The sequence below is a fragment of the Fopius arisanus genome, unplaced genomic scaffold, assembly GCF_000806365.1.
Source record: "Fopius arisanus strain USDA-PBARC FA_bdor unplaced genomic scaffold, ASM80636v1 scaffold00061, whole genome shotgun sequence".
In the NCBI taxonomy this organism is placed as follows: Eukaryota; Metazoa; Arthropoda; class Insecta; order Hymenoptera; family Braconidae; genus Fopius; species Fopius arisanus.
In genome coordinates, this window is record NW_011887800.1 from 211,356 (window position 1) to 239,178 (window position 27,823).

At 35.5% G+C, this 27,823-nt stretch overlaps 4 protein-coding genes across 4 annotated transcripts; 3 read left to right on the forward strand and 1 right to left on the reverse strand.

Annotated features, from left to right (window-relative positions):
* Positions 1-4,764: 4,764 nt before the first annotated feature.
* LOC105268780 (mitochondrial genome maintenance exonuclease 1) lies at positions 4,765-7,630 on the reverse strand. Its single transcript, XM_011308603.1, has 4 exons — positions 6,589-7,630; positions 6,280-6,490; positions 5,082-5,211; positions 4,765-4,946 (listed from the first exon to the last, which is right to left on the reverse strand). The coding sequence occupies exons 1-4, from the start codon at positions 7,421-7,423 to the stop codon at positions 4,806-4,808; spliced, it is 1,317 nt and encodes a 438-aa protein (XP_011306905.1). The 5' UTR covers positions 7,424-7,630; the 3' UTR covers positions 4,765-4,805.
* A 3,505-nt stretch (positions 7,631-11,135) lies between these two features.
* LOC105268781 (uncharacterized) lies at positions 11,136-12,430 on the forward strand. Its single transcript, XM_011308604.1, has 3 exons — positions 11,136-11,595; positions 11,667-11,814; positions 12,035-12,430. Exons 1-3 carry the CDS (start codon positions 11,584-11,586, stop codon positions 12,241-12,243), a joined length of 369 nt encoding a protein of 122 aa, XP_011306906.1. The 5' UTR covers positions 11,136-11,583; the 3' UTR covers positions 12,244-12,430.
* Positions 12,431-13,255: 825 nt separating this feature from the next.
* Positions 13,256-15,289, forward strand: LOC105268782 (granzyme D-like). Its single transcript, XM_011308605.1, has 4 exons — positions 13,256-13,373; positions 13,435-13,721; positions 14,143-14,397; positions 14,456-15,289. The coding sequence occupies exons 1-4, from the start codon at positions 13,322-13,324 to the stop codon at positions 14,681-14,683; spliced, it is 822 nt and encodes a 273-aa protein (XP_011306907.1). The 5' UTR covers positions 13,256-13,321; the 3' UTR covers positions 14,684-15,289.
* A 260-nt stretch (positions 15,290-15,549) lies between these two features.
* On the forward strand, positions 15,550-20,569 carry tko (technical knockout). The gene is made up of 4 exons (XM_011308607.1): positions 15,550-15,699; positions 16,177-16,224; positions 19,921-20,145; positions 20,371-20,569. The coding sequence occupies exons 1-4, from the start codon at positions 15,636-15,638 to the stop codon at positions 20,502-20,504; spliced, it is 471 nt and encodes a 156-aa protein (XP_011306909.1). The 5' UTR covers positions 15,550-15,635; the 3' UTR covers positions 20,505-20,569.
* Positions 20,570-27,823: the final 7,254 nt, after the last annotated feature.

Here is a 27,823-nt window from a genome sequence, read left to right on the forward strand (position 1 = left end):
TGAGTTTTCATTTAATTTCAAATTCTCCATTTAATAAAAAATTCTCACCGGTCACATGACGGTCATATTTCTGTCACCTGACTGTTTTTTATTGCTTACGTCATCCCTATTCTAGGTCAATGGGATTCATTGTCCTTTGATAATTCGCAGTTGACGGGTAGATGAAAGGTTAATGGTATTGGTTCACCGAGTTTTATTATTCAGAGGATGTGAGGATAGAGATGAGTGCTCAGGATAAAGAGGAGGGACGGAAAATATGCCCCGGTTACTACAGGATTAGCGGGCATTAGGAAGGAAGATTTAGGGTGATCCTTTAACATGGGGACACGGTGAACGCGTTGATTCGTATTTATCGTCGTCTTATGGGGAAATCTACCTAGCAATTTCTGGTGGGATGCATTAAATAAGATATGTGGAGTACTTTTTGTGAGTTATCATGTGGGATCCGATTTTTATGGCGAATTGAATGACAAGGGAGATTAAAGGTGGCGAAGGATACAATTCTCTGCGGTGATGATGCTGATGAATGTAGTTCATTCTTCATGGATAAAGATGACTTAACGTTCAGGACGTTGGACCAGGCTTATCCTAGTGCTCAGGTGGACAAATGGCGCAGCCTAAAATTTGGGTTATCAAATTAATCCGATTGTTCTTCTTAAAAATTCGATATTTGTGATTACTTTGTAATGTGACGTGAGCAATTATCTGAGAGATTTAATTTCAGTTGAAAATAATGATCCCAGATTCTTTATTCATCGGCGCTATTTCACGAATGAAGATTGAAAGGGATTAGGAGGTCTTTGGCTCAAGAATTTGCGGAGGAAAAAGATCTTTTAAGTTTGATTAAAAGTAGAAAATCCCCCAATAGTCAGATTGTGGATGTCCAATAATTCGAGATTGAAAAAATTCGGTGGTTGTCAATGATGCAAGATATCACTGGTTATTCCTCGAAGGTGTTCAGCCAGTGAGTTACATGCGATTGTTTATAATATAACTTTTTTATGCAGCTGTATATTTATTCGCGTCGATTGAAGTCTTCAACGTTAAATCGATATAAAGTGATCGATACTATTAGAAAAAAAATATACTATAAGAAAATATTCGGTCGTGTCGAAATTTTATTGACGATTGCAAAAGTCACATTTGATTCTACATATAATTTACGATTATTGATTGATCGAAATAATTAATAAGATCGGTTTATCTTCGGGTAAATAATGAATTTTATTTCGGTCTCTCCGAATATTAATACTTGCTGACGAGAATTGTCCATTTCATGATCCAAATATGCATCAAATAGAATTAATTTTCCCATGACAGATGAACTGAAATATTCTCAGCTGTTTTAATAAAATGAAGAATTTAGTTTTCAACGAATGTGAAGTTTACAGGCTGATCCGGGGGCGGTAAACCCAAGGGTAATTTATCACCGCTTGGTTTATATCATTTTATGTTATAGCGTGCAGAAGTCACGTTTGAAGCACACTGCGTTCTGCACAGCACGATAAGACTTGGTTATCGTGCTGTGTGACATAAAATGTTTAACAGTGTTTGAGAAAGTAATGGAAACGCGTGAGACTTCGATTCAAGAGGAACACAATATTGGCAGAGAATTCTTTATGACCTGTGGATACGTCTCTGATTTCTATGACTGAAGAATTCTTCCCAAGTCGACCATTATTATTCATTAAAAAAAAACTAATTATTACTATTACAAACTATTTATTACTGCTACTATTATTATTTTCATTTTTATGATTGACATATTTTTCAGAGGATCTCTTGTAGATGAGACAATTAAATTAATTTAAACAGTTATTTTTACGCTAATTACTTATCTTTATTAAAACGCACAAGAAAAAACGTCTGCTTCCTATCAATATCTAGGAGAGGGAGACTGAAGAGAGACTGGCTACGAAGACCAGAAGAATATTCGTCACCGAAGAAAGAATTCTCCAATAGTTTTTTCGTAAAATTATTGTTTATGTTTATGCAAACTTTGAGCCTTCCCGTTGATTCATTTTTGTAACCATCAGAATTCAGTTTAATTATTAAATTCAGTTCATGGTGCCCGCTCCAGCCATAATCACGTTTTGAAATTTCTTTGACAAATTGTTGATTGCAACTAAAATATTACAACCTGAAATATAACGATAACAGACCTCCCGAGTTTCTGAACAAATACGTATTATTCCGGAATGTCTATTTTCCATATTTTGCATTACATCTGAAGATCGTTAAATTTCTGGAGGTGCACAGTACTTCCATAATCAACCGCAAGACATAACTTACCCATGTTCTCCTAAACCAGCTTTCATCAAAATTCTCTCGCTCGTATCCTTGAACAATAATCAAGCACCAGGTTTATGGCAAGTTGTCTCTCGTTTTTACGATCTCACCCTTTCAAAACTTGATTAACACCCCGAGAAAATAGATGTGAAGATTTAGACGTAGTGCAGGAAGTGGGGATTTTGTAAGTAGTGAGCCTGGAAACCACCAAAGACGGTACTCCAATGTACTCGTACGCCATTAGTTTACAGTTCCCAAGGGCATACGAAGGGTTGGAATGTTTATGGAAGGATGGAGTAACGTTATAGAGAGGGATCCCAACAACCACCCGGTGTATATTCCATCGTCCTTACGGGTGTGGTATCGGAACTTATAATTGCTGGATGTTAGTTCGCTTCGTGCGCTGAAGAATTGGAGCCCTCCAATGTTCTCACTTTTTTTCCACATGAAAAACCAAGAGTGAATGTGGTTTTGTTTATTTCATTTGGCTTTTTAAAATTTATCGTCGAGGGGAATGTGTGTACCCTTTTAGCCCTTCGTGTGTCGTTCATTTGAGCTTAACCCTCGGAGCACCTCGCGTATCGTGTTCATAAACTCCCACGGGAAACTTTGAGTGCGTTGGGCTACAAGTTTTCTCTCTTGAGACGTCAGTTTCATTTAACTGGGTGCTGAAGATCATTTTCCGTACCACCGAGAAATTTAATACATCTGAAACTCAAAACTAATAATAAGATAATTTACTGGAGATTATAGAGAGAAAGAAGTTCGGTTTCATCAGAATTTAATAGAAAAAATAGGATACGATGGAGTTTCGAAGTGGATGATGAGGGGAGATTGAAATAGTTTGAGAAGACAAATTATGATTAGGTTTTTCCAAGGCGATTCATTTCAGGTTGAAGACGCTTGAAGTTGATAGTTTTTTTAGCATGTGCTTTTATCGGAGAGTCAAAATGATGATAGGAATAGATGAAAGGATGAGTTTCAATAGTAGAATTGAAGATGTTGTCAATATTTGGTTTTTAGAATGGATGGATATGGGATTGATGAGAAATTCTGAAAAGTATAGAAAGGGGGAATTTGCTGGAAATGTGGCAATTTCGATCTTCACATTCCAATTTTGTTATCTAACATTTCCTTTTTCTGTTCATTTTATCCGTAGCATCCTGCATCGCTGATGGAATGTAATACCACGGTTGGAAGCCTTCGGGCAACAGACAGTTGCAAGTTTACTCGAGGCAGATGATGTACAGAATAAAAATAAATAGACATTATAATTTCAAGTATCTCCAACGATACTTTTCCAATTTTCCCGACAGAAAATGTAGTAGGATCTTGGTGAATTTTTAGTTTGTCGATAAATGTTGATCGGATTGACCCGAAAAAATATGCTGCAGTGGCATTTCATCATTTCATGCGGCTCACAAAATTTTGATGACCGCTCTAAACTTCATTCAATAATAATATCACCAATATTAGGGATATTGCTTCAATATCCCTAACTCTAGCCGATCGTTGGGATTTGCTTGAGCGAGCTGGGGATTACTTTTGTGTACGTTAAGAAATCGAGGATTTCTATTAATTTAATTCGTCATTCGGTCTGTGAAGTGGAGTATCTTTGAGGCTTCGGTCATGACGTCAGTTTGTCATTTGAAATATTTTTAAATTATTGGTATATTGAGGAACAGTTGCATTGAGTAAAAATTAATTAACAATTATAAACCAAATATGTGAATTTCTTGTTTTTTTCTTTGTCCTCGTGATGTTTCGAAATGAATCCCTGGAAAATAGACCACAGAAAAAATAGAGTCATCTTAATTTTCCTATGGTCTATTAATTTTGGTGGGTTTTAACACGTTTTGGATGTGTGGGATATTTTTTCCTGATCTATTTCTTCTGTCGACCTTTCGAAATAGTGTGGATGTTGATGAGATATTTTAGTTATTATACTTTCCTCCTGTAATATTTTGAAGTAGTATCTTGAACCGGACATTTTTAATTTGAAAAACGAAATCCTGAGGCAATTGGGCCCACCGAAAAAGTTGTTTCCATTTAGTCTCCTGAAGGATTTTCCTCGCAAATAAAAACGATATAATCCTTAACTTAAATTACATCACCATTCATATGTTCTCTATTAAAATCCGCTTAAGGCTACATTTTCATGCAAATTATTCAGAAAGGTACAACAGGGGTAATCAAAATGCAATCAACAAACCACTGAAAACATGAAACTTTAATTTTAGTTTGGTCTACTTGTAGTGAACAAATATGATCAGCCTTCTTCAAGTAATTTATTCAAAGTCAAGAGTAATACTCTGTAGTCGTAAATTCTCATAAGAAAGTCAGAACTGAACCGGTAAATTTCCCAAAAAACTTTGTAGTTTTGCCGCAAACTATCGACGAAGAGAGTTTGTAATCTTCTCGCTAATCTTCTCCATCCACTGAATCACGAAGGAACTTCTGAATAATTAGAAGACCTTAACAATACAAAAAATCATTTATTTTCAAAAATACAAGTTTCAAATATTTTGCATGGATTTGTATTTCTCAAGTCTTTTCAGCCACTCCCTCCAGTAAAATTCGAGTTTTGCTGCGGTGAATTCAAAAACAGAGGGTGGCTGCCCTCGTGTGTACGCTATTACCACAAGACCAGACTTTACCTGAAAGAAAAATACTGAATTTACATACACCTTCGTCAATTTACATCAGACTTGATCGATTTGTCGTTTATGAAGAGAAAACAAAACATTAGATATGATAAAATGGAATTCATTATAATTTATTCAATCAGTCACCTGGAACGGATAATTCGGATCTGCATTGAGGGCTCCAATGTACGCACTGACTTGTAAAGGTGAGTCGTAAGTTGTGCTGAGGGTCTTGATCTTCTCCGATTTTTTCCAATCGATTATACAGAGATTCCCCCTAAATGAATGTCTTATGTTACTACTTCAGCTCATAAAAGAATCAGGGAGATTGCATTATAGGTGTATTGGAAGTGAGACAAGTACCGATGAATCGATAATGATCGTAAAACGACTGAAACAATAGGAGGTAAGATTCCGGACAATTGAGTTTTATGAGCGGCGCCGTTAGGACATCAGTTCTCATTGAATTTCTAAAGGGATGAGACGCAATTGATCTATTTTATTTCTTTTTTTCATCTGAGGGGAACGTAATTGTGGATTTTCTCATATTAATGGGAAAACCTGAAGAGGAAATCGAAAGAAAGTCTCAATACTCTCTACGGATTATTAGACCGGTGTTTTCCTAGCTATTTCGTAAGGCTATAGAGGATGCGCATTCGGAGAATTCGACTATATGCCACCGTAAATTAAATTTTTTCATAGCGAATTCGAATAGCCGAGATATTTATTTTTTGGCGTTATTTTTCATGGGATTCAATTCCTCACTGGACGAACTAATGGATTGTTCACATCTTGGAGGAGGTAATGAAGTAGGGAAACCGAAAGATACACGAAAAAAGAAATAGAGGAGACGTACGATTACAGCTGATTGTACTGTAAAGATTTACATTTAATATTTATTGTAGGCGTAATTTAGTTTATGTATTCTCATTTCTCTTTTAATTTCTAATTCATAAAACCCCGAAGATCCAGAAGCTCAGGGTTAACTCTGGATTTAACGGAAATCCCCGGTTTCCTGTAGTCCATAAGATGAAAGAAAAAAAAAATCGAAAAATTGTTTACATAATGAATAAACAATCGCAATGGAAAACCGGGAAATATGTAGTGCGAATTTTTTATAGAACATTTATTTACTACATTAGTGCAAAAACTATATTTTCAAATAGAAGATAAAAAATAAACGTCTGGCAATGGTATCAATATTTCTACTGAATATTCACACAATTAGATATTATAATTTAAAGATAGAATGATCAAAAATTCTTGTAGAAATTTTGCAAGACATTAACTGCCATCTACCACTAGCAAATATAAATTTGAGAGATAAAGGAAAAATCTCTCTTACCGATAGCTGGCTACACAATCAATGAACCCTCGATATCCCAACGTCGGATGGACCACATGGGACTCCAACATCCTGATGTGAGAGAGATCCTTCAAGACTAATTTAACGCTGTTAAAACTAGGTTTTAAGTGTTGCGGAACTTCAGGAAGTTCTTCTCTCCTCAGACTCTTCTCAATTAACAAGTGCATAATTTTACTATCCTCCAACAGGCCTGCAACAAAAAATTCCCAGAACCCCTCCAAATTTTACTATCCTAAATACTCCAGACAGAATTACCAGAGAGTAGTTAATTAATAATGAAATAATTACTCTTGCAGTATTCGTCGAATCCCTCCTCCCCCAACTCCTTTATCTTCTTCTTCTTCCACTTCGCTAATATTAATTTGGCCTCTTCTGACATTGTCGCATTCAAAATCCTTGTAACTCCTGGTAAACAATATTCATTCTGTTCTTCCGGCTTCAATGAAACTATTCCCGTACTTTTCCATTTATCATCCTCTCCTTTTGTGGTATTTGCTATTGGAAAGTACGATGTATCATTTCCCTCAGATTTCAGCAAAGTTTCTTCTCTAATACTTTCGTAACAAGATTTATCATCGCTGCCCCCCATGTCTTTCACGAAAGCATCTTCAACTTTTCTTTCAATATTTGTACTCGAGAGTGGAACAATCTCTTCGTCTTGCTCATTATGTTTTTCAATTTTTATAGAATGAATCGGGATTTTAGTAATTCCATTAGAATCTGTAGACTCTAATACCTTTCTGGTTGTAGGTACTTCATTATTTTTTGCGGTTCGTGAAATGCAACTTTTTTGTTTATCATCTTCATTAGTTTTTCGTATAAATCGTAAATTTTTTTGTTTAATGCTACTAAGCGTCCAGGTCAATTCCGCAGCGTTCACATTGTTTTTAGAAATTTCAGATTCAGGCACATCAGGTCTTTCTATTTTGTTATTTTTCTTCGTTGACTTTGATTTCTTTTTTCTTTCTTTCGCTGTCTCTAGGAGTGGTCCAAAATTTTCTTTGTCCTCTTTCATTCGTTTCTTCATGATCATCGCTTTTGTTGTGTTTTTCCGAACAGGTAATCGAATGAAATTTAAACATCCCACCACTCTCACCACTTCCAACATCTTCAGGGGTAACATAACCCCAAAAATCGGTGTTGAATAGTTTTGAAGGCTAATTTCGAGGTGACATGCTTTGAGAATTATTCACCTTCTTCACAACATAGTCTTTAATTTACTGGAATTAAATATAATGTGTACTTCAATTTTTTAGAGGGAAAAAAAGAGGTAAAAGGGATGAGGAATTGTACACAAGAGACAAGAGTAATTGAACACAACACATGTCTATAGCACTCCGATGAAAACCGACATTTACCGAATAAAGTCGATGTTCAAAATAATGCAAAAAAAGGTAAAGCCACTGCATTATTCCAACATTGATTAAAATATCGCACATTTACAGGAATTTCAGCCATTTGGTGTCAGTTATTTAAGCTGAAACCATATAGTATGCGAAGAATAAAAATAATTCAATTCTCCTTACGGACTTCCTTCTTAGTGATAACCTCGGATAGCATTGCAGATTAGAAAGGATTGAAACGAATACAAAAGACGGAAAAATCCCGTGAATTGAATAACACAGTAATCTCTTATACAATGAGAATTCTCCTTCTCCCCTTCATCATTAATATTTAAACAATAATTTCGAATGGATCCATGATCGATCCAAACATGATACTGCAGTTTCCAATGGAGTGCATTCAGCACTTGAGTAACTCGGCTTCACAATCGACGTAAATTCACTCGATGAAAGGGTAATTCGGATTGAGTTACAGTGCAATGCCAGCCACCGAGGAAGTTCAATGGGTAGACTATCAGGCACTGATCTCTGATATCTCAATAGCTTCAATTAAACTCAATCTCAATTTGGCTCCTTATCCTTATGTCCTTCCACCCTCTACCCTTCATTTCAGATCGGAAATGCAATCGCAGCGACGAACTAACGGTGTCAGTGGCATTGTCAATCTTAATTGAAATATCGAGCATTAAGTCATTAAGGCATTAAAGACCTGAATGAATGAAAATATTATTACATCTATTGATTTCTCCGGAAGAATTAATTATGTTCTGTCTCCTTTCTGTCAAAAAATCCTCCGTTTTGGCGGTTTATAATTATTTAATAAGCCCCAAAATGTGCAATAATTTTCCTGTGGTTTTCTAATGTTTCCAAAATTCACAAAATATGAGAAAAAAAATAGGAAAATTAATTAAATTTTTGGGGTCAATCCAAAAAGGGCAGACTCGCTTGCCATTATTTCATTTTTCGTTTTACTTAGGAATAAATTCCTAATTAACAATTTAAAAAATAGAGAGAAAAAAGATTTTTCTGGAAGAAAAAATAATAAGCGCTGAGAATGATTGTTCGCGAAATATTCGGCATTTATTCAGGAATATAACACGGCCGTATGTTTATGCAAAATTGATATTGATGATACAACTACCACCGCCAAAGTGCGCCCTTCTCATATGGAGGGACACAAATGCTCTAGTAATTGATGTAGTTGCGTGAGACACTCGTCGCTAGAAGAAGTATTGACTTGAAATAATTGCCCGTAATCTTGATGAACGATATGAAAGGATAGATTCATGGAATTCTTACATGAGAACAGAATACCTCCGAGGTAAAATAAAACGCAATATCAGAGACATATCTTTCCAAATTGAGACTTTTCCCATGTCGTCATTTCATGACGCCATCCTCCCATTTTTCCGAGATATTCCCTAAAAAATCAGCACTGGCATGAGTATTCAATGAAATTATTCATTACAACTTTGCATTATTTCGTTAAAAACATTTTTTATTACCTAGAGTCCATGAGAATATATTGCAAGCATTATTAATCTGGCTATCAACGATGATTTATTCAGTGCAACGGTATGTTTGTTGATGGCTGGTTAATGATTTTTAAATCAATAAACCCGCGGCAAGAAAAATGTTGCTTCAATGAGGAATGTCTATTTTTGTTATAAATCACTTTTCCACTCGGTGTAATAGTGTGCAACAATTTTCTGAATGACAGCTGTGACACTGGGAGAATATTCCATCGGCTTGAGAAGTAATTTTAAAAAACGTAATGATGATATGTCGGATTTCAGATAATTAGAACGCACTGTTTAATCCTGTCAAACAGTTTTAGTGTCGCTATTTCCTTGAATTTTTTTCAATAACTGTTTAATTCACTTTTTCCATTCTTCTGGGGAATTAATATAATCTTGGACAGTAAACGCATGACTAGGGAAATTTGTGAGTTATCAAAGAATAATAAAATGTAAAAACGGTATATTTTCGCGTCAATCTGATCTAGTCAATAACTCCTTAAACTTTTTTTGAATTTCGGTGTTAATTGTAAATTGTAGATTAATATAAAAATTTGAATTTTGCATAAAGATTGAAAAATATTTAAAATACTTAAGACCCTGAGGAACATATTCACAAAATCCCTTTCACTGCACATGAGCGAATAAAAATACTGCAAAAAAAAATTGAAAAATGAAACATTAAAATCGGTTTAGTTGGCCGCACAGGAACCCGTAGATTATACCACAATTTTCCTTTTCCCAAAGACCGACCGACGATTTTTCACACCTATTTCCCAAGGCTCCCCCGAGATTTCCCATGATCCCGTCGAATTTTAATTACATCAATTAAGAATAACAAACATGCAAGGCAGTCCCTGAGACAAGCAAGAAAAGGATAACATTATTTTAAATGGTCTGGCGATCAAAGTGCCCGCTAAGCCTCTCGGGTAATAATGAAATTGTCAATTACTCTTCTTTTATATAATGTTTTTACTCTCATTTATTGTAACGACAATTGGAGTCTGAACCTATCCTGGCCTGGGGCGGTAAAGAGCGTAAAACCGCCACTGACAAGTACGATCCATAGATCTTTGCCAACGCAAACATGATCGTAATTCAGGTGGATGGATAGACGCAGGCAACGATTGTTACGTTTATCACGTACCCAGAGGCACAGGAAATCTTACACTCGACATCTTGGCATCATAACGTCCTTCGTTTCAGCATCAAAATTGTTTGGATCATGAAAAATTGGCAAGTTCTGTAATGCAAATTGTCCCCTCGGGTCCATAAGTAATTGCCAAGATGTAGGACACATGACATTGTCATCATTCTTATCTGTGGCACTTGAGGTATGATCTGGGGAATGTTGCATGGGAGGAAGTGCCATGCGAGAATATTGAATTAAAAAAAAATTTTAATCCATTCGAGTGTTGCGTAATTGCAGGTGTAACAGTGAAAGTCACGAAATTTAAGATGCGTACACAAAGTTCTTTTTATTGTCATGCTGTGGAAGAAATATCTCGACCGCTCCCACGATTTATTATAAATATATATTGTTAACATTCGCATAAGTATGTCTAATTAATTTGTGAATGTTCAGGATTTTCTCGTATTAGTAATCACTCACTTCAAAGACCTGTGACCAGAGCATCTATGACTCAAATCCGAATTCATTTTCTTGTCGGAGTTTTTTTGATAGGACGTAATTCTAATTGCACTCATCGGCCCTTTTCATACTGATATACATAAATGTTGTTAAAAAAGATTGTTCATCCCAGGGGTTTTCTTGCGTGGAAATTTTTATATCATTTCCACCTGTTAATAATAAAACGAGCCGTCATTAATTGTACCATAATATATGGAGGTACAATCGTATACAAATTCCTCTCCTCCTGACAAATTAATTAATTAATAATCATAATTGCAAACGTATTGATGGTAATTGTTCTATGATTAGTTTCGTTTCAAGGCTGAGATGAATTCTCTAACAAAAATAATTATTTGGGCCTCCAACAAGATTGCAGCAGAAATAGAATTGATTCGTTAAAGGTAAAAAATATTTGGATCATAACGATTAATGATGCTCAATCAGAGAAAAATCTCTGGATTTTCTGTTTTTGCACTTGAACAATGTGGAAAGAATTCATAATTACTTATATTTTCATCAAACGAACAATTTGTCGATTCCATGTGTGTGAACTTTGTCCCTTCCTCCTAGATCCTGCAGTTAGTGTCATGCAGTATATTTCGTCACAGCTCCAATTCTATTTTTCCCCTGCAGAAAAAGAAGGAAAAAGGACTGTCCAAGTGAAGAAACTCAAACTAGGAGTAGAACCGAACCAACTATAAAAGTGGGTGTGCCAGCCACTGTCCACATCAGTATCACATCAGCAGTATCACTGTGCATCAAGCTGTACTATCTCCAAACCGATACCAACATGAATGCTCTGGTGAGTTTTCCATTGAAGAAAATTACCAATTTCCGGATTGTAATGGAATTTATATCGGCTCTTTGGTTTAGCTCATTTTCACCATTCTCGCTCTGGCTTCTCCAATCTTTGGTGAAGAGGCCATTGAGCAGAAGAATCAGCAAAAAAGAGGAGTTGTTCCAGTTGGATATGGCGGACAGTATCTAGGAGGATACAATACTCTTAACTACGGATACAATGGTAAGAATTAATTTTTCCATTTTTCCTATTGTCATTGACGAATGGACAGGAGGAAATATAGAAATTATTATCAAAAAAATTTTCATTCACAATCAGAAATAAATGTAACACCAGAAAAAAGTCATGAGGTCGAGTTATCGTATCATCTTATATTCTAATAAATAAATATGTTATTATTACTATTGCTATGAGTTATCGCTGTGATTCCAATAATTTTTAGGACTCTCTCATGGATATTTGAACAACCCTTACTACTATGGGCACTCAGCTCATGCCCCAGCTCCACTTGCCACTTCTCCTCTTCTTCTGGGTCACGGTTACAACCATGGTTACAACAACGCTTATCAAGCTCCACTCTACACTGCCCCAGCAGCCCGCCTACCCTACGCCGGTCTTGGTCACAATCTTGGATACTACAACTCCTGGTAAAAAGCCTCAATCACTGGTTATCCTCAGCCAAGAACTTATGGAATTCCGGATCAATTATTTTATCATCATTGTCCCCCATTCTCATTGTTCCCTTTAATAGCAAATTTAAAATTTAAGAATAGATTTTAAGGAATTTTTACTTTGTATTCGCCGGTGTCTCTAAATATATTCGGTCATTTAAATTCACGATATAGTTGTATTTTTTTTTAATTGAATCTCTTATTATTTAATGAGTTTTTCAATACTTTTTATTTATATACCATATTTGTTGATGTCTCACTGACTCAGAATTTAATTCCCGATCGATTGGTATTGATTTCCTTCCGTCATCTCGTCTTCATTCCATTTATCCATTTTCTGCTTCTCATTCTTCATCTTTTCAAAAAAATCGGTCGTGCAAAATCGATTGAGAATTCCTCTGGTTTCCTCAGTAACAAATCCTAATATACAAAATCTTATCCAACGATTTCCTGTGACGTCACAAGATGTAGGACGATTTATAAATTTTCCGTCTGACTTTGCGTCATCATTTATGAAAAATTATTGCAACGAGAATGAACGCGCGCTGCAGCGCTGTAATTGCAAAATGTTCATTCAGTTATTCGAACACCACTGCGCAAAAATAAAATAATCATTTGGCAAAGGCATGAATTGTTTGCGGAATACGTGAGTTATCAAAAATTTTTAAATCCACAGAAATACTCGGGTCATAAAGAATATTGCTCATCTTCAATGCTGCTCATTTTCTTTAAAATTTTTATGAAAAATTGACATTTTCCACAACGTTTTTCCCTATCCTATAGGTTTCAATACTAAAGATTGCTCAACAGTTCAGCGAAAACCGTTCGATAATATTGAAAAATGTCCACAACTCCTGCCTTTGCATATTCAAATTTACGATAAAAATCATTGTTTAAGTAGAAAAATCAAATTTTATGTCCCAGACGTGAGTCCGGCATCTTCTTCCTCAACCCTATCTTATTACATGAGTATAAATACTGTCACATTCCCAGCAGGAGCTCAAAACCGTTAATAAACTGTGTAATAAATATAAATAAAGCACTACTCTTATTCAACAATGTCCTCTTTACTAATTGGTTCATTGCTTATTCTCACCGCAATTTTTCACGGTAAGTAAAGTAAATTGGAATTATTGATTATAATAAGCGAAATAATTGTTATAATCTGCAGGTGGACACGCTATACTTGATGGATTTGCGGCTTATCAATATGTTGCGTACATGGCCCAGATAACAAAAGTATACCCTGTGTGTGCAGGTACTATTATAAGTACGACGCACATCCTTACCAGTGCCCAATGCATTTATAATTATGATCCCAGCGAGTTAACGATAATTGCTAGAGATAGTCAAATCATCCTTCTGAAGTTCATTATTATACATCCAAAATACAGGCCATTTCACGGACAGACTTCTACCGATTATTATTCGGAAAGTGATAATGTTGCCGTCATTAAGGTATAATTATATTCTACACGAAAGTCATGAGAGCCATGAATTTTCTGATGCAGTGGTGTAATTTCAGATAGTCCTGTTGAACCCATGGAGTTCACAGTATCTGGTCAACATACCCCAAAATACTAGCAATTGACTTTAATTATAGGCAGGATGAAGTGGATTTATCTGTATTCTGTATGCATATGTTTTTTTTTTTGTAATACATAATCGAACTCGTGGTGGAGTGTGTTGACCAAATGACGTTAATCATTTAAAAAGGAGATCTGATAAAAATCAACCGTTTTTACAATAAAACCTGTTGAGTAAAGGACGAAAATTATCATGTAAAAATGGAAAATTCGCTGATTCCATGCTCTCGACATTATCTAGTATTATTATTAGTGAGTTGTTGCCTAAATCTGATAAATATTAAAAATTCTAGTTACAGAGAGACATAATACTCCACCACCGTGTTAAGGTATTGAAGGTGGTAGACGACGAAATTCGACCAAACTATGCGCTTTGCAGCATTGCCGGACCAGGCCAGACTCAGATGAATGCTCCATATTCCCCATATAACGGTTGGAATTGGTCTTACCTAGAGATCCTACCAGCTGCCCGTTGCGAGCAATTACTCAGAAAACATAGACCAGAAGAATTTTGCGCGAATGCATTCATGAACAGGCTCCCATTCAAGGTACGAATTCGGTGAACATTTGTCTCACAAATAATTCTTAATAATGAAAAACTTCTAGGGAGACGAGGGCAGCTCATTGGTGTGTGATGGACAACTAGTTGGTATATATACTGCTCCCTTCGATAGCGAGATGGAGAAGCCTTACTTTACACAACTTCCAGTTATTTTTATGAAGGTTTCCGCATATTATTCCTTCATTACTTCAGCCATGGAAATCAGTGAGATTGAAAAATTTGATGAAACATTTCTTTGGCAACTCAACTCAACTCAGCGGCCAACCGAATAAAATTATAGCTTAACATTATTTTCAGATTATGGTATACCTATTTTGATTGGTCACTTAATTGTTCACTTAATCGATCGTCTTGTGACTAATAATTACACTTGTACTCTTTATGGTCTTGATGATCTTCTATAATAGGTAGTTGATGAAAATTTAGGTGAAAGAGTTGAGTGATAGCTGATCAGAAATGCCATGAATGCTTCACGGGTTTCCGGAGTATAATTAAACTGAAATCAACAGCTTCCATTTTTTTCGCGACGTTATAAATTGTTAATGTTAAATAATACTCAGAGATTTAGTATGAAATTTTTCGTAGTATTTAAAAAATCAAGCGACGCATATCAAATCAAATCGATTCAAATCGACTGATTGCCTTCACGAATAATTAGAGCTGTAGTGCTCAAAATTAATGACAACATATACCGATGTCATGTATATATATATTTTATATAGATAGACCGATAAACTGATTTCATTTCTCTATCCAACATAAAATTTGATATTATAATTTCTGTTCATTATTATTAGTTTATTCCGAAAACAGTGACACGGAAGTTTTCCGGAAGAACACAGAAATTTGTATTTTCACACTCGAACGATACATTTTCGTCGGCAACTATTAAACTTGTGTTCATTTCTTTTGTTGAATAATTATTAATATTCATTAATTATGGACCTAGTGCATTTGAAAATGAGAATGGTCTTAATTTTTCAGTTATCGACGATCTCGGCTGCGCCCTATTTTATTCATTCACGGTTTCTCACAATTATCGACATTCTCGTCACTGTGTTCTTCCTTACTGACCCAGATAATTCTCTAGTTCACGCATCACCACTATGGGATTTTCAATCTGTAATACCATCGGAGCTATTCATAGTTTTTCTCTGTGCTCCAATATAAACTTCAAATGTGATAATTTTATCATCTCCAAGAAGTAATTTACCGAACTAAGAAATGAGTGTCATCGCAAGGAGTTTGATGAATATAACTCGTTCTTACTTGGCGAATCCTCTGCAAGGTAAATTAACAAATTATATATAATTGTTCAGAGGACAGTAAATATTTTCTCGTTCTAACCTCTCGTTAACCTCCACAACTCGATTTTTCTTCTGATAACTATTATATTATATATTCTATTCATTTATTTATATCTTCGAACCAACAGCTACTGGCATTTTTTATTCAATTTACTGACGATAATATTAATTAAGATATCTAATTTAAACGTTTCCTAGTGTTCCGGCAATATTTGTATTTTAATAATTATTTATATAATCAATCTGGGCACCACTGATAAAACGTGTTCTTCTATCAATTCGTGAATAATATATTCTTCCGAGAAAACTCGAAATTCGTCAGTTTTTAAATTTGTTACACATTTCGTTTATGAATGTTGTCTTTCCTCGCATGAATTATTGTTCCAAAAATGGTTGTTTAAACATTCTAAGCTAAACATTCTGTTAATTCTAATAATGCATAATCTATAAATTTTCAGGGAGTATCTCCAGTCTCGGAAGATTATGCGTCAACAGTACATTCACAGGTAAATGATAAGAGCATCTCCATTGTTGTCTTCTCCCCCTTTCCATGGTTTACATCAACTTCAAACACCTCCTGACAATATCTCAAAATAGTGAGTAGCGAAACCCGTTTGAAAACACCCTTTCAGGGATGAAAAAACTACCCGAGAAAAACCGGAAGAGATTTTTAAAGGATTAGTGGAAAACGTTGACCCATTTACGTGAAATCGTGCGAAATCACCATCTCTTTATTTACGTTCCCATCATACGTGAACGTAAAACCATGGCTAGTGCTTTGGTGTATCGAGTTTCTGGAGAATTGAGAGGAGAAAAGAGATACTGATCTGCTCTGAAAAACCTTGGAAAAAGGGTGACCAGGCATCGGAAAGTCCTCAAAAAGAAAAAGAAGGAAGAATGGTGGGAGTCCTGTGGTGATTCCCATCGTCCATCGATTCTTTCGTTTTCTTTATTTTTTTTTTGTTCGGTAAATGTGCGTGCAAAATACGCGTGGCCTCTCGCAAATGCACAGCTTACCTCTTTGATCCAACTCTTCTCAGCTTCACTGAAGAAAAGATATTTCACTCGGGGATGAAAGAAAAACTCCGGGACTGCTCTGACAGTGGGAAAGTAGTGGTCAAAACGATGGGAAAATTGAAGGGGTGACATGTCCATTTGCGGTTGACCAGTTGTCAAACGAAAATTTGGCAATTTTCGGACAATATGAGGTTTTATTTTTTTTTCACCTCAAGCATGAATTTCCAGGAATTATTTCTTATTTTTTTAACTTATTGCAACTCATTTTTTATATTCTCATATCGCATAAAATCAATAGACTAATGACATTTCCTACTCATTAAACATTTTTTTTTTCATTGTCGAGGCATCCGCCTATTTTTTTTAATTACCGTACTTTATTCCCAATTAATTTTCCTCTGTCATTCTTCAATATTTTATTACTGCATCTTGACAATCGAGAGAGTTTAAAAATTTTTTAATTCTCATCCTTTTCGCTGTTAAGGCACTCTCGTCAAGATTCATCTTCAAAAATTTCAGGTCCTTGACATTTTTAATTCTAAAATCGAAATAAAAATCTATTGTTCCTACTTCCAACCCCCATAACACCCCAATTCTCCCCAATCACCAGATAATTAATGAAGAATGATTCTCCCGAAAAATTGAATCTATCTCTCTGAATTTCGAAAATTCTGGTGAAAATTTTCCAACAACGAAACGTGAAAAAATATTCTTTTTCCATCATCAAAATTGTTTGCTGTCACTTCTCGGATTTTCTTCTGAATATTCACCACGAACGGCAGAATGAATGGTGACAAAGAAAACGTGCAATAAGAAACGTAAAAATTTTTCGCAATGTAATCTTGCGGCATTGATCTCCACGTAGAAAAAAGGGTTGGCTTTTGCTGGATTTAGGCTGTGGACACTCGGATAATGGGGTTTCTGCTGGTCCTCATGGCTCAGTTAAGCCCAAGTTGAGTCTAGGATTAGTCAGTGTAACCATTCGGGTCCCCTGGACATCTGTCGCATTGACGGACCGTGGTCAGTTGAACATCTCAAAGTGAACAACAATGCAGTTGTCTGAATTTAGTCGTTCGTCATTATTCGTTGCAACGTAGTTTAGGGTGATGCATATTGAGCCACCGAAAAATTCATGAATTCGGGTGATTATTTGGGACTCCAGGAAACCGTATTCTATCCCCATCAATTTTTGCTGCTCACTATTCGCCACGAAATCACGGATATTATTCATGCTAATTTCATTACTATTACGGCAGAATCATTCTTAAATAATTGACTTTTCTTTTCTCTTGAAATAGTAGTTAAGATTTATCTTTGAGACTATTCAGCCCATTATTTCAATAATCTCTTCTATCCCATTCCTCAGAACAAGAAAATTCTTTTACATTAATGAAACTTCATGAGGCATTAAATAATGATTAAATCTAAAAATCGTACATATTTATCTCATCAAGCATTCCTCAGAAATTTAAGAAAATCTTGAAAAATGGAAATATATCGGTAACTCCGTAACGAATTCCGTCCGAAAAAGGTAAAAGACTTTCCTTGCATTTCTTACAGAATATTGATAATCATAGAAGAATTGTTTATAAATTTTCTTCGATTTTTATCAGATCTTCTTTTCAAGTTATTCTCTTACAGATGAGCTCGTATGGAGCTTATTATATTCCGCTCAAAACTATTTCCTTATAATTTCTTAAAAGTTGTTAGAAAAAGTTGAAAAGGAAATCTAAAAAAAATGGAAGAAAATGCATAGAGAATTCGCCAATGATTATGGACATCCTGTATAAATTTCAAAGAAAGTTCATCTTTTACTTTTGGCCAATGAAACACATCGAATGGGCTGAAGTTCCACTGAATGAGTTATAGAATTAAGAAAACAAAAATGTGAATTGTAAAGATTTGGTTAATCCGAATCTCTCCTCCGCCCACATCTCAACCCGTGTCTACTAAAAAAGCTCGATACAACAAAAGAGTTGTACAGTTTTCAGGGAAATCTCGGTGACCACCAACCGTGCACAGGTCTCTTCCCGTTCGTAACAATGTTACTTAATAAGCTTACCAACGCACCACCGAGAAAGAAGAAAAACCGGGTTTAAGGAATATCAATGGGGGGAGGTGGAGTGTGGGATTGTGCCAATGTACCTTGAGAATGTCAAGCGTCCGTCATATTCCATATTCCTCATTTTTGAAACCCGTTGTTGTTGATTTACCTGCCCATCCTCTCCAGCTTGAGCCACCAACCGCAAGATTATTTGCGAAAGAGTTTTCGGCTTTTCTCTATATACTGTCAACCGTCCACCTTGATCACTCAAGCCCACCAGTTCTCATCGGTCTTCATTCTTTTTCTACAAGTTTTTTTTTTTCTTTCACTTGCACAATGGATTTTCGATCCCATCCCTCTGGGATTCACTCCTCTCCAATTGTAACGCCCAGCATCAACAACACTTGAAATTATCGAAAATTATTTCGAACACTCGACTCTGTTTTCTCTCAAATCAAAAATAAAATGCAGGACAATTATGGTGAAAATTCTTCAATGATGAGTGCACTAACACTGAGGAATAGAATTACTTCTGAGCAATTAGTTTAATTCAGTTGAATAAATTTACTTGACAAAATGCGAGGATTTTTTGAATGAAGAAAGAAATAATTCGAAGGCTTCCCTAAATTGTCTTTTCTCATGAATTATTAAAATCGATATTTAAATAATGAGTAGTACATTTGAAAAAAAAACATGAGGAAGTGACTTTGATCACGTTGAATAATTATTTGTCTTTTTTCTGGTCTCCTGCAACATTTAAAAAATGTTTAAAAAATGAAATGAATGAATTAATTAAAGATATTTTATATCGAAGTTACAAAATTCAAAATGTGTAGTAGACACGAAAAACGTGATCCTTATCATATCTATGAATCGGAATTATCCATACTGCCTAAAGCCGAACTCTCTAATGAATATGAGGTAAGCACATTTAACGACGTAATTATTTGATACATTACATTGTACAATACCTCCAAAAATACCTTGACTATTTTCCCTTCCAACTACGCAAAATGTCTCTTCAAAGCTAAAAACGGTAAACATCGGATATCACTCCACCACATGAAGATGAATTGCAATTTGAACATCCCACAACGTGATTTGGCAAATTCATAAATGACTTATTTGTTTTTCCTTCTAGGATTTACTGAGGCGAAGAGGTTTGGCTCCTCCCTCTTCAGGATGCACAGAACAGGGCCGCACATTAAAAAACGTACAAAACCGAAACCCTTAAACGGGCAGCCCTTTGCCAAGGGAGTGGTTATTAAAACCCTAATTAGAAAACCAAAGAAGCCGAACTCTGCAAACAGAAAGTGTGTGCTTGTTAAATTGTCTACCGGCAAGGAAAAGATTGCTTATGTACCAGGTAACTAAAGTAAAAATTTTCAGCGGTCACAAACCATCCATTTATTTATTTATTCAATCGTTATTGTTGAAAACAATTAAAGACGATTAAAGAATCGCATTTCGTCCCGCAGAGCCTCGATTTTTATGAATCTTCACGTATTGAGAAAATTTCTTGCAATTTATTATGGTATAAATCATGGAAATATTGCATTAATCTTTTTTATTTATTTATCTTGTGTTTCAGGGGAAGGACATAATTTACAGGAACACAATATTGTGCTGTGTAGAGTAGGAAGAGTCAAAGATTGCCCTGGTATTAAAATCAAATGCGTCAGAGGAAAGTATGATTTACCTCATGTCGTCAAGAAAGAAAATTGAAGACTTTAAATTCTATAATAATGTTTAAATAAACAGTTAAATAAATGCAGATCACGCTCAACAAACACAGGAGTTTGAAAGAATTATTTTCTGACACCTTTCCATTTCTGTTTTTAACTTTGAGATTTAAAATTCCATTGATAACGAATGGTAATTACATCGGATTACATCTCATTACACGGATAAAGCCCACAATTCAAATTTTTAATAATTTCCACCCCTTTCAAGCCTTTTATTGTCATGTGACAGGTGAATGAATACAAAATGAAACAATAATCAATAAAACAAAGCTAATTAATGATAAAATCGATCTCCATTAGAAAAGTTGAAAATCTTCTGAATTACCTAGACTTCTAAAGATTAACTTCTAAAGATTCCAGATTAACGAATCACCTATAATTACGAATTTCATGATTTCTCAATCCACGAATGAACTTGCAATATAATTTACAACCCTTTCTCTTTCAAAACAATAATTTGAAGAAAAATCATAAACCGATATTTAACTACGAAAATTAGACTTAATGGGCCTGTAATGGAAATTCAATTGACGCCAATATGAACTCAATAAAATAACCAAATTGACAGAAGATAAATGCTAGTTTGTGTTTAAATAATTTCAAATAAAGACAGATCGGCATTCACCGTTATAGTCGAATGCTCGATAATTTGACGTGTCAGCGTGGAATGATGAATTCGTAGACGGTCATGGATTGTGAAAATTCGAATTGAAATCTCTTTGACACACATTTCGCCTACGCATGTAGGTGGTAGGTATAATAAAGAAGAAAAGAGGGTTGAGTATGAATATTGTACCGTTAGCTGGACCACGCGTCACGATGCATAATGCATTTTTCGTAGAGGCGTTTGGTTTTGAGGATGGGTAACAATGGATGGAAAAAGAGGGGCAGTTTAGATGCATTGGCCCCTTCGTTTGTGTGTTATTACGGAAGGGTTGTCCCATTGGACCTTCGGCCACTCTCGCATCTGCAGCACAAATCCACCCACGCGACCACTCGCCGCATTGACCATATGACATGCTGACCAACATTCTTTCTATTTTCCAAAAATCCGGTGTTCCATTCCTTCTTTGTCCCAATTTTCAATTATGAAAACAATATTTCTGACAGTTCTTATTTCCTTTTTCGTTAAATTATTCATTGTCTATTTCGAAATCCAAAAAAATCCGCGGAACTATTAAATTTCAACAACCATTAACCGAAAATCTTTCAATCGTAAAATATAAATTAACGTTACAACTTATTGCCTTTAAAATCAATTCTTAAACTTTATTTGAATATTTTTGAATATTTTTTAATTTTATTTCAATCTGGCGAAATGAAGAATCTGAAGAAAACTTGTTCTGTCGAATTTATAATAATCTGTTGACAGTAGATTGATTTTTAATTAATTTCCATCCACAATTAATCTTCAGATTCGTATTGGTAAACACACTTACTCGCTTAATATGTGATTAGCAGCGGAAGGCTTATTATTTTTGTTCTGGCCAACAAACGGATAATAACGGGGTGAGAACCTCAGCATCATGGAGCAATGACGCTACATTATTTCCTGAATGACCTGATGCCAAAATTCATTTTCGTGCTAGCGCTCTGGCAAAATGTAATTCCGAAGGATTATAGCTTCGAGAAAGGGTCGAGTGTTGAATCATCGCCGGTCGATGCTGAAAAAACACAAGAAAATTATTGAATAATCATAGCATTTTGGGAGTGATTAAATAATGATAAAACGGTGTATTCTTTTCAGATCAATCCGACCAACAATTCATCAGAAAACTTAACAAAGCAATAATTTATAAATAATTAATTTACTTCTTGACTCTACCGCTCCGTTCCACTAATTCCGTTGACTCGAGCGCTGAAGTTGTACAAATATTTAACAGCACTTAGAAGCATTAAAATTTTTTTTGCCAAATTTGTCAGGTCAGAGTGGATTTGAAAAAGGGCCTGGGTCCACGAGCAATTTCATAATCTGGATAATAACAGTGTACCGAGTTTTTCAACGTTAGATTTTGGTACCGCCGTTATTAACTCATTTAAAACCATTTCTTGTCGTCGAAAGGTAAGAGATTGGGGAAAGTTAATCCGATGTGCCAATCGAGTTTTTCGATAATCCCTTGTTAAATGATTTTTCAAGTTGTCCAGTTTTACCTTTTTGCCGTTATAAAATATTTTTAGGGTCTGAAGGGGGTTTCGAGTGTTGGTTAAATATTGGGTACCTGATGTACCGCAATTTTATGACCTTTCGACGATTACTGTTTCTTTTCCTTTCGAATTTTTCGTACCAATGGGTCTTTCGGAGGACCATTTAGCAGGGGTGAGGGTTCAAATGAGGGAGGGGATGACCAGTTAGTTTATGACGGTTTTCCACAATCATCATGGCTGTTTTGTAGTTTTAAGCTACTGACATCGTTTTTTCATATATCAAAAAATGAATTGGGTGGTTGCTGTTTTTTACAGACTACTGGAGAAATTCTATTGCTTTTACTCTTCGGGTGATTTGATTCTTTTGGGTAATAACCGAGGGAAATTCAATTCAATCATTCGGGAAAACTCGGGAAAACTCAGTGTGTGGACAACTCAGACAAGTAAGTGCTTCTCTTTTCTACTCAGACCGGTACAACTCTTTGCCGAGGAGATTAGTAACTCGATATCCATTTTTTTTTGTTCTGCTTTTGAAAAGTTCGGGGGAAAACTGGCGGCTTACCCTTTCCCAGGTTTTCCAAATTTTGTGCGGGATTTTTGGGGACAGTTACATTTTAGAACGCAAATAAATTGCGGAGAGGGGAAATTCTAACGGCTGTTTCTACGGCAGCTTTGTTTTGATTTTTTTACGATATTAACTTAACAGAAGGAAAATGTGGAAGAACTGTGTCTGTGAATTGAAAATTCTCCTGTATTTTCAAAACATTTAAATTGCTGAATATTTATATTAAAAATTGGAGAATGGATTCGATGATTTTGGAAATAAACCGTTTTATTCTTATAACTCAAAAATTCACGTTCACCCAAAAAAAAACATTACGAAAAAACTGGAATAGTCTCACACACTAAATTTCCTGAGAATAAATATAAAATATTCGAAATATTATTCAAAAAAGCAACGAAATTTGAAAAGAGTATTGTGCTGTGAAATTTTTGTAAAAATGAACAATTTATTTGTCAAAAATAAAAATTAATCGACTTTTAACACTTCTAGAATGAATTACGCATGATGAAAAATGAATGCGCCTTGACCTCTGGTAACAATTGAGAATGGAGACTTCAACGATTCAAGACCCCAAACAGAAAAGGCGTGTCCACCACATGGAGACCAAAGAAGACTGAAAAATAGAAAGGAAAAGCCAAAAAGAAAGTGACATTTCCCGCGAGAGTAAATGGGCGTGAGGGGCCGGAAGTATGCAAAATTCTCTGTTTGTTGGCAAAACTTGGTCGGTGGTCTCCAAGGTGTCCCCATGATGAATCGATAATTAATTACCCCACCGGATTGACCATGATGAAACCTAGTGCACCCCCAGTGTGAAATCCCCGTGTGTATTACTATTTTCCTTAAACGTCTTAATGTCCCTTCTGTTGACCATTCCCAGATCACATTCTACTCATTTATTTTTCTACATAACCGAAAAACTTTTTTCCATCCTTTCCACGATATGAGGATGGCTAATGGTTAGACCTCCCTTGGATAACTTCCTCTTCTTTTTATCCCTCTGCGCAGAAGTTCAAAACATCATCCAAATTTTTTCTTCCCCTTCCTGTTAATTGATCTTTCCAAAAAGAAGATGAAAACAGGAAAAACATTCTCTAACAACAAAAATACATACTCGCAGTTTTTTTTCAATTGAAAATTACTGAATGTTTTAAATCTCATAAATTACGTATTTTTTTTAAGCTTATTCAATAAAAATGGCAGACATAAAGTAATTGCATTGATTTATAACGAGAAATGAAATAAACGCTCATCGTAATTATGAATAATTAATAAATAATATTATTAATATTATAATAATCACAGTTATTCCTGGTTATTATTCATAATTACATATACTTGCATGATACAAAATGATAAATTGATTTTCGTGCAAGTTGTAATACCGACGGAATTCGGATACGGAAAACAATTAACAATCAATAAGCGATAATTACGTAAAGTAACGAAGGAAGACATTTGCTCATGTGATTCAACAAAATAGTGACTCAATCAGCCTGGGGCGCCAAAATACAATGATCCAACGTTTATCGCCAATTACTCTCCTAACGATCATGTCATTCATTAGTCGATATCAATTATCGCGCGATAACACTGAGTAATTTGTGATTTCCCGCCTCTTTTTTCAACGCTTTTCCCTTTCGCAGATAATATTAGAAAGAAGCATTGCCACTGTGGAAATTCCAATTCCCAAATCCCTCATTAATTTCAGTTCAACATCAACATCTTCCGGTATTCAAAATGGGACCATAATTTCCGGGACTACTCTACGTGCGCCAATATTCTGACGTAAATCCCAGCAATAAACGATTTGAGCTAAATATGAGTAGACAAATGAATAACATTGTTCGACCTAAATAAAACATTAAACATTAATGTTCATTTTTCTTCCTGAAAGGTAGAATGAAAGGAAAGGAAATACGAGGTGAAATGTTATAGTTCAGGGATTCGGCCCATTCAAGGCCCGGGTAATAATCGATTATTACACTTAGCCCTCCCCCACCCCCCGAAGGGCCGCAAATGCCCTGAAGTGGGGCCTTTTTATTGCACTATTTTACGATCAGGGACGAGGCGAAAATGGCAACATTTTCTCGCCAGATGATAAAGTTAAATCTTAAGGGAAAAGTGGAAAGGGTGACTTTTAATGTTTAATGCTCGAAGGTCTCGTGGATGCAAAAAAAAGTGCAGTAAAATTTCGGGGAATTTCTTGTACTCGGTAATTAAATAGCCGGAGAAATGGGATGAGTGAGTCAGGTCGATGGTGAAATGGTCTATTGTGCTGGGATTTTTCATTCATGGAAAAGCACTCGGAATCAAATGTGAAATGTTTTTGGAAGAGTGGATGGCAGGTAGTGGACAACTGACCCATCATAAAATACCTTTTGCGTATCTTCATCCCGAGGGGTTTAAGTCTGAATATTTTTGTGAGAATATATATTCAACTGAAAAAATTGAGGCAGCGGAATATTTTCAGGTTTCACAAAATATAATAATGATAATAATATAATTGATAAATAATTAATACAGTAATATTGATTTTGATTGATTGTTTTTTTTAAATATATATATACATACATTCCACCGTCTAGACTGGGTAAATAAATAAATAAATAAATAGATAAATAAATAAATAAATAGAGTCCTACGGATTATGAAATATTCTTTCTATTTTCCATACCGGTAAGAATAGGAAATTTTTTCTGTAATATTCGTCAGATTTTTTTTGAATGAGTCCTATGGGGATTGAGACATTCAACTCCCATTTACATGGAAAGGAGTGAAATTGCAAATCCACCGTAGAACATTTCTTCCCGTTATGTCCTTTGATGTGAACATAGGAATCTAAAGGCAGGTGAAGATGTGGAAATGCGCGTGGCTGAATTTTCTCGTTTGGGGGAGTCTGTCACACGCATATAACATGTACAGAAATGGGGAAATCTGGTGATGCCTGGTGATGTGCCTGGTGTTATAACGGGTTGGATTGTGCACCATTCAAATGTGGGTTATGTGGCCAAAAGAGCAAAAATTTGTATACATGGGAAAAGGGCCCTACTCTTGAATGCCCGGGTGCGGAAAAATCGTTTGAATAAGACACCACGGGAATTTTCTATGTGAAAAAAGGCAGAATGAAAGAGGAAAATAACGGGAGATGTCGTTCCCTTTAGCGGAGGCTCTGGTACACGTCGTCAAGCAAATTTTCCGTGATTATTATGGGCTTGGACGACATAATAAGACATCTAGGAATTGAGGAAGAAAAGATTTTTCTCAGTCTTCGATTTATCCTGTGAATTTCCCATGTGAATTTCAATCCCACAATTGAAATAATCAATGGGAAAAGGATTCATTTACTGAAGAATTCAGATCTACTGAAATCCTCATTCGTATGAGTTAATAAATCTTGGATGACGGAAAGAATTGATTGGAAGAATTGTCTTTGAATTTTTTCATAACTCAATTCAGTCCAGATTTTAAATTTAAGACAACAAACAATTTTATTCGATGGAAAAAATCATTTCCAAAATAATGGTACTTCAAATTAGTCGGATATTTCTCTCAAAATTAATGGCATACAAACGGAAAAAGAAAAATATTCCATCCCGTCAATTCATTACGTAATATTATTTCCACTCATTGATAATAATAATCACGATTTCGAGTACATTGTTCTACAATTTTCTCGAGATTTTGATATTTCAAATCGCAGAAAATGATAATTAGCATTTTAATGTAATGTAGTACCGCCTCTAAATTTTTCATAGTAGTCCATCGGTGAATGGAAATCCTGTAAGATTCTCTGAGATGTCGGAAAATCCGAAGCTTTGATTCCTCCAATTCCCCGAATTGCCTTAAGTATGCATATATCCAATAGGAAGCGTCCAATAAATAACGGATTTTCCAAAACAATTGCATTGAGGATTGTACCCACGTATTCTGAAAATATTCCAGGATTCATAATGATGAAATGGCAAAAGGGGTAGTAAGCTGGAGCAACTCTGACTCCCCAGGAAATAACCCCCTGGAGTGAGCTTTCAACCCGTTCCTTCCTTAAATTTCGTAAATTTCACTCGTCCCAATAATTTATGACATACTTTACGCAAATCGTATGACTGCACATTGGAGAAACATGCGGCTAAAGTTGGACACTGTGAAACAAATTCTTGCGTCGTTGTAAGCCTTTGGAGACACTGGAAGACAATGCTGTCTTTGAAATATTGCAGAAGAACGTCCTCGGGGTCGAGATGGGTGTCGATGGGGGCGGAGGCAGCAGGATACAAAGACATTTTTAAATCATCAATCAAGAGGTACTTCTAGCTACCGACGACACTCTTAACTCTTTGAGCCCAACCTGCTGGCACCTTTACCTTATTCCAGGACCTTGTGTCTTAGGAACAGGGGTGAAGGATTTAGGCCAACTAACTGGATTTTAGAGAATCCCGTGTCTTAGCTGGATACCTGGAATTAATTCCCTCTGTCAATTTGCTGGGCATGGGTTAAGGGCGAAGGCCAATGGTATTTTGATAGTTCTGTGTACCAGGATAACGCTTTAAGCCTTTTTTGGAAGTCAGTGGCAGGTTTTTCAATGCTGATTTGAT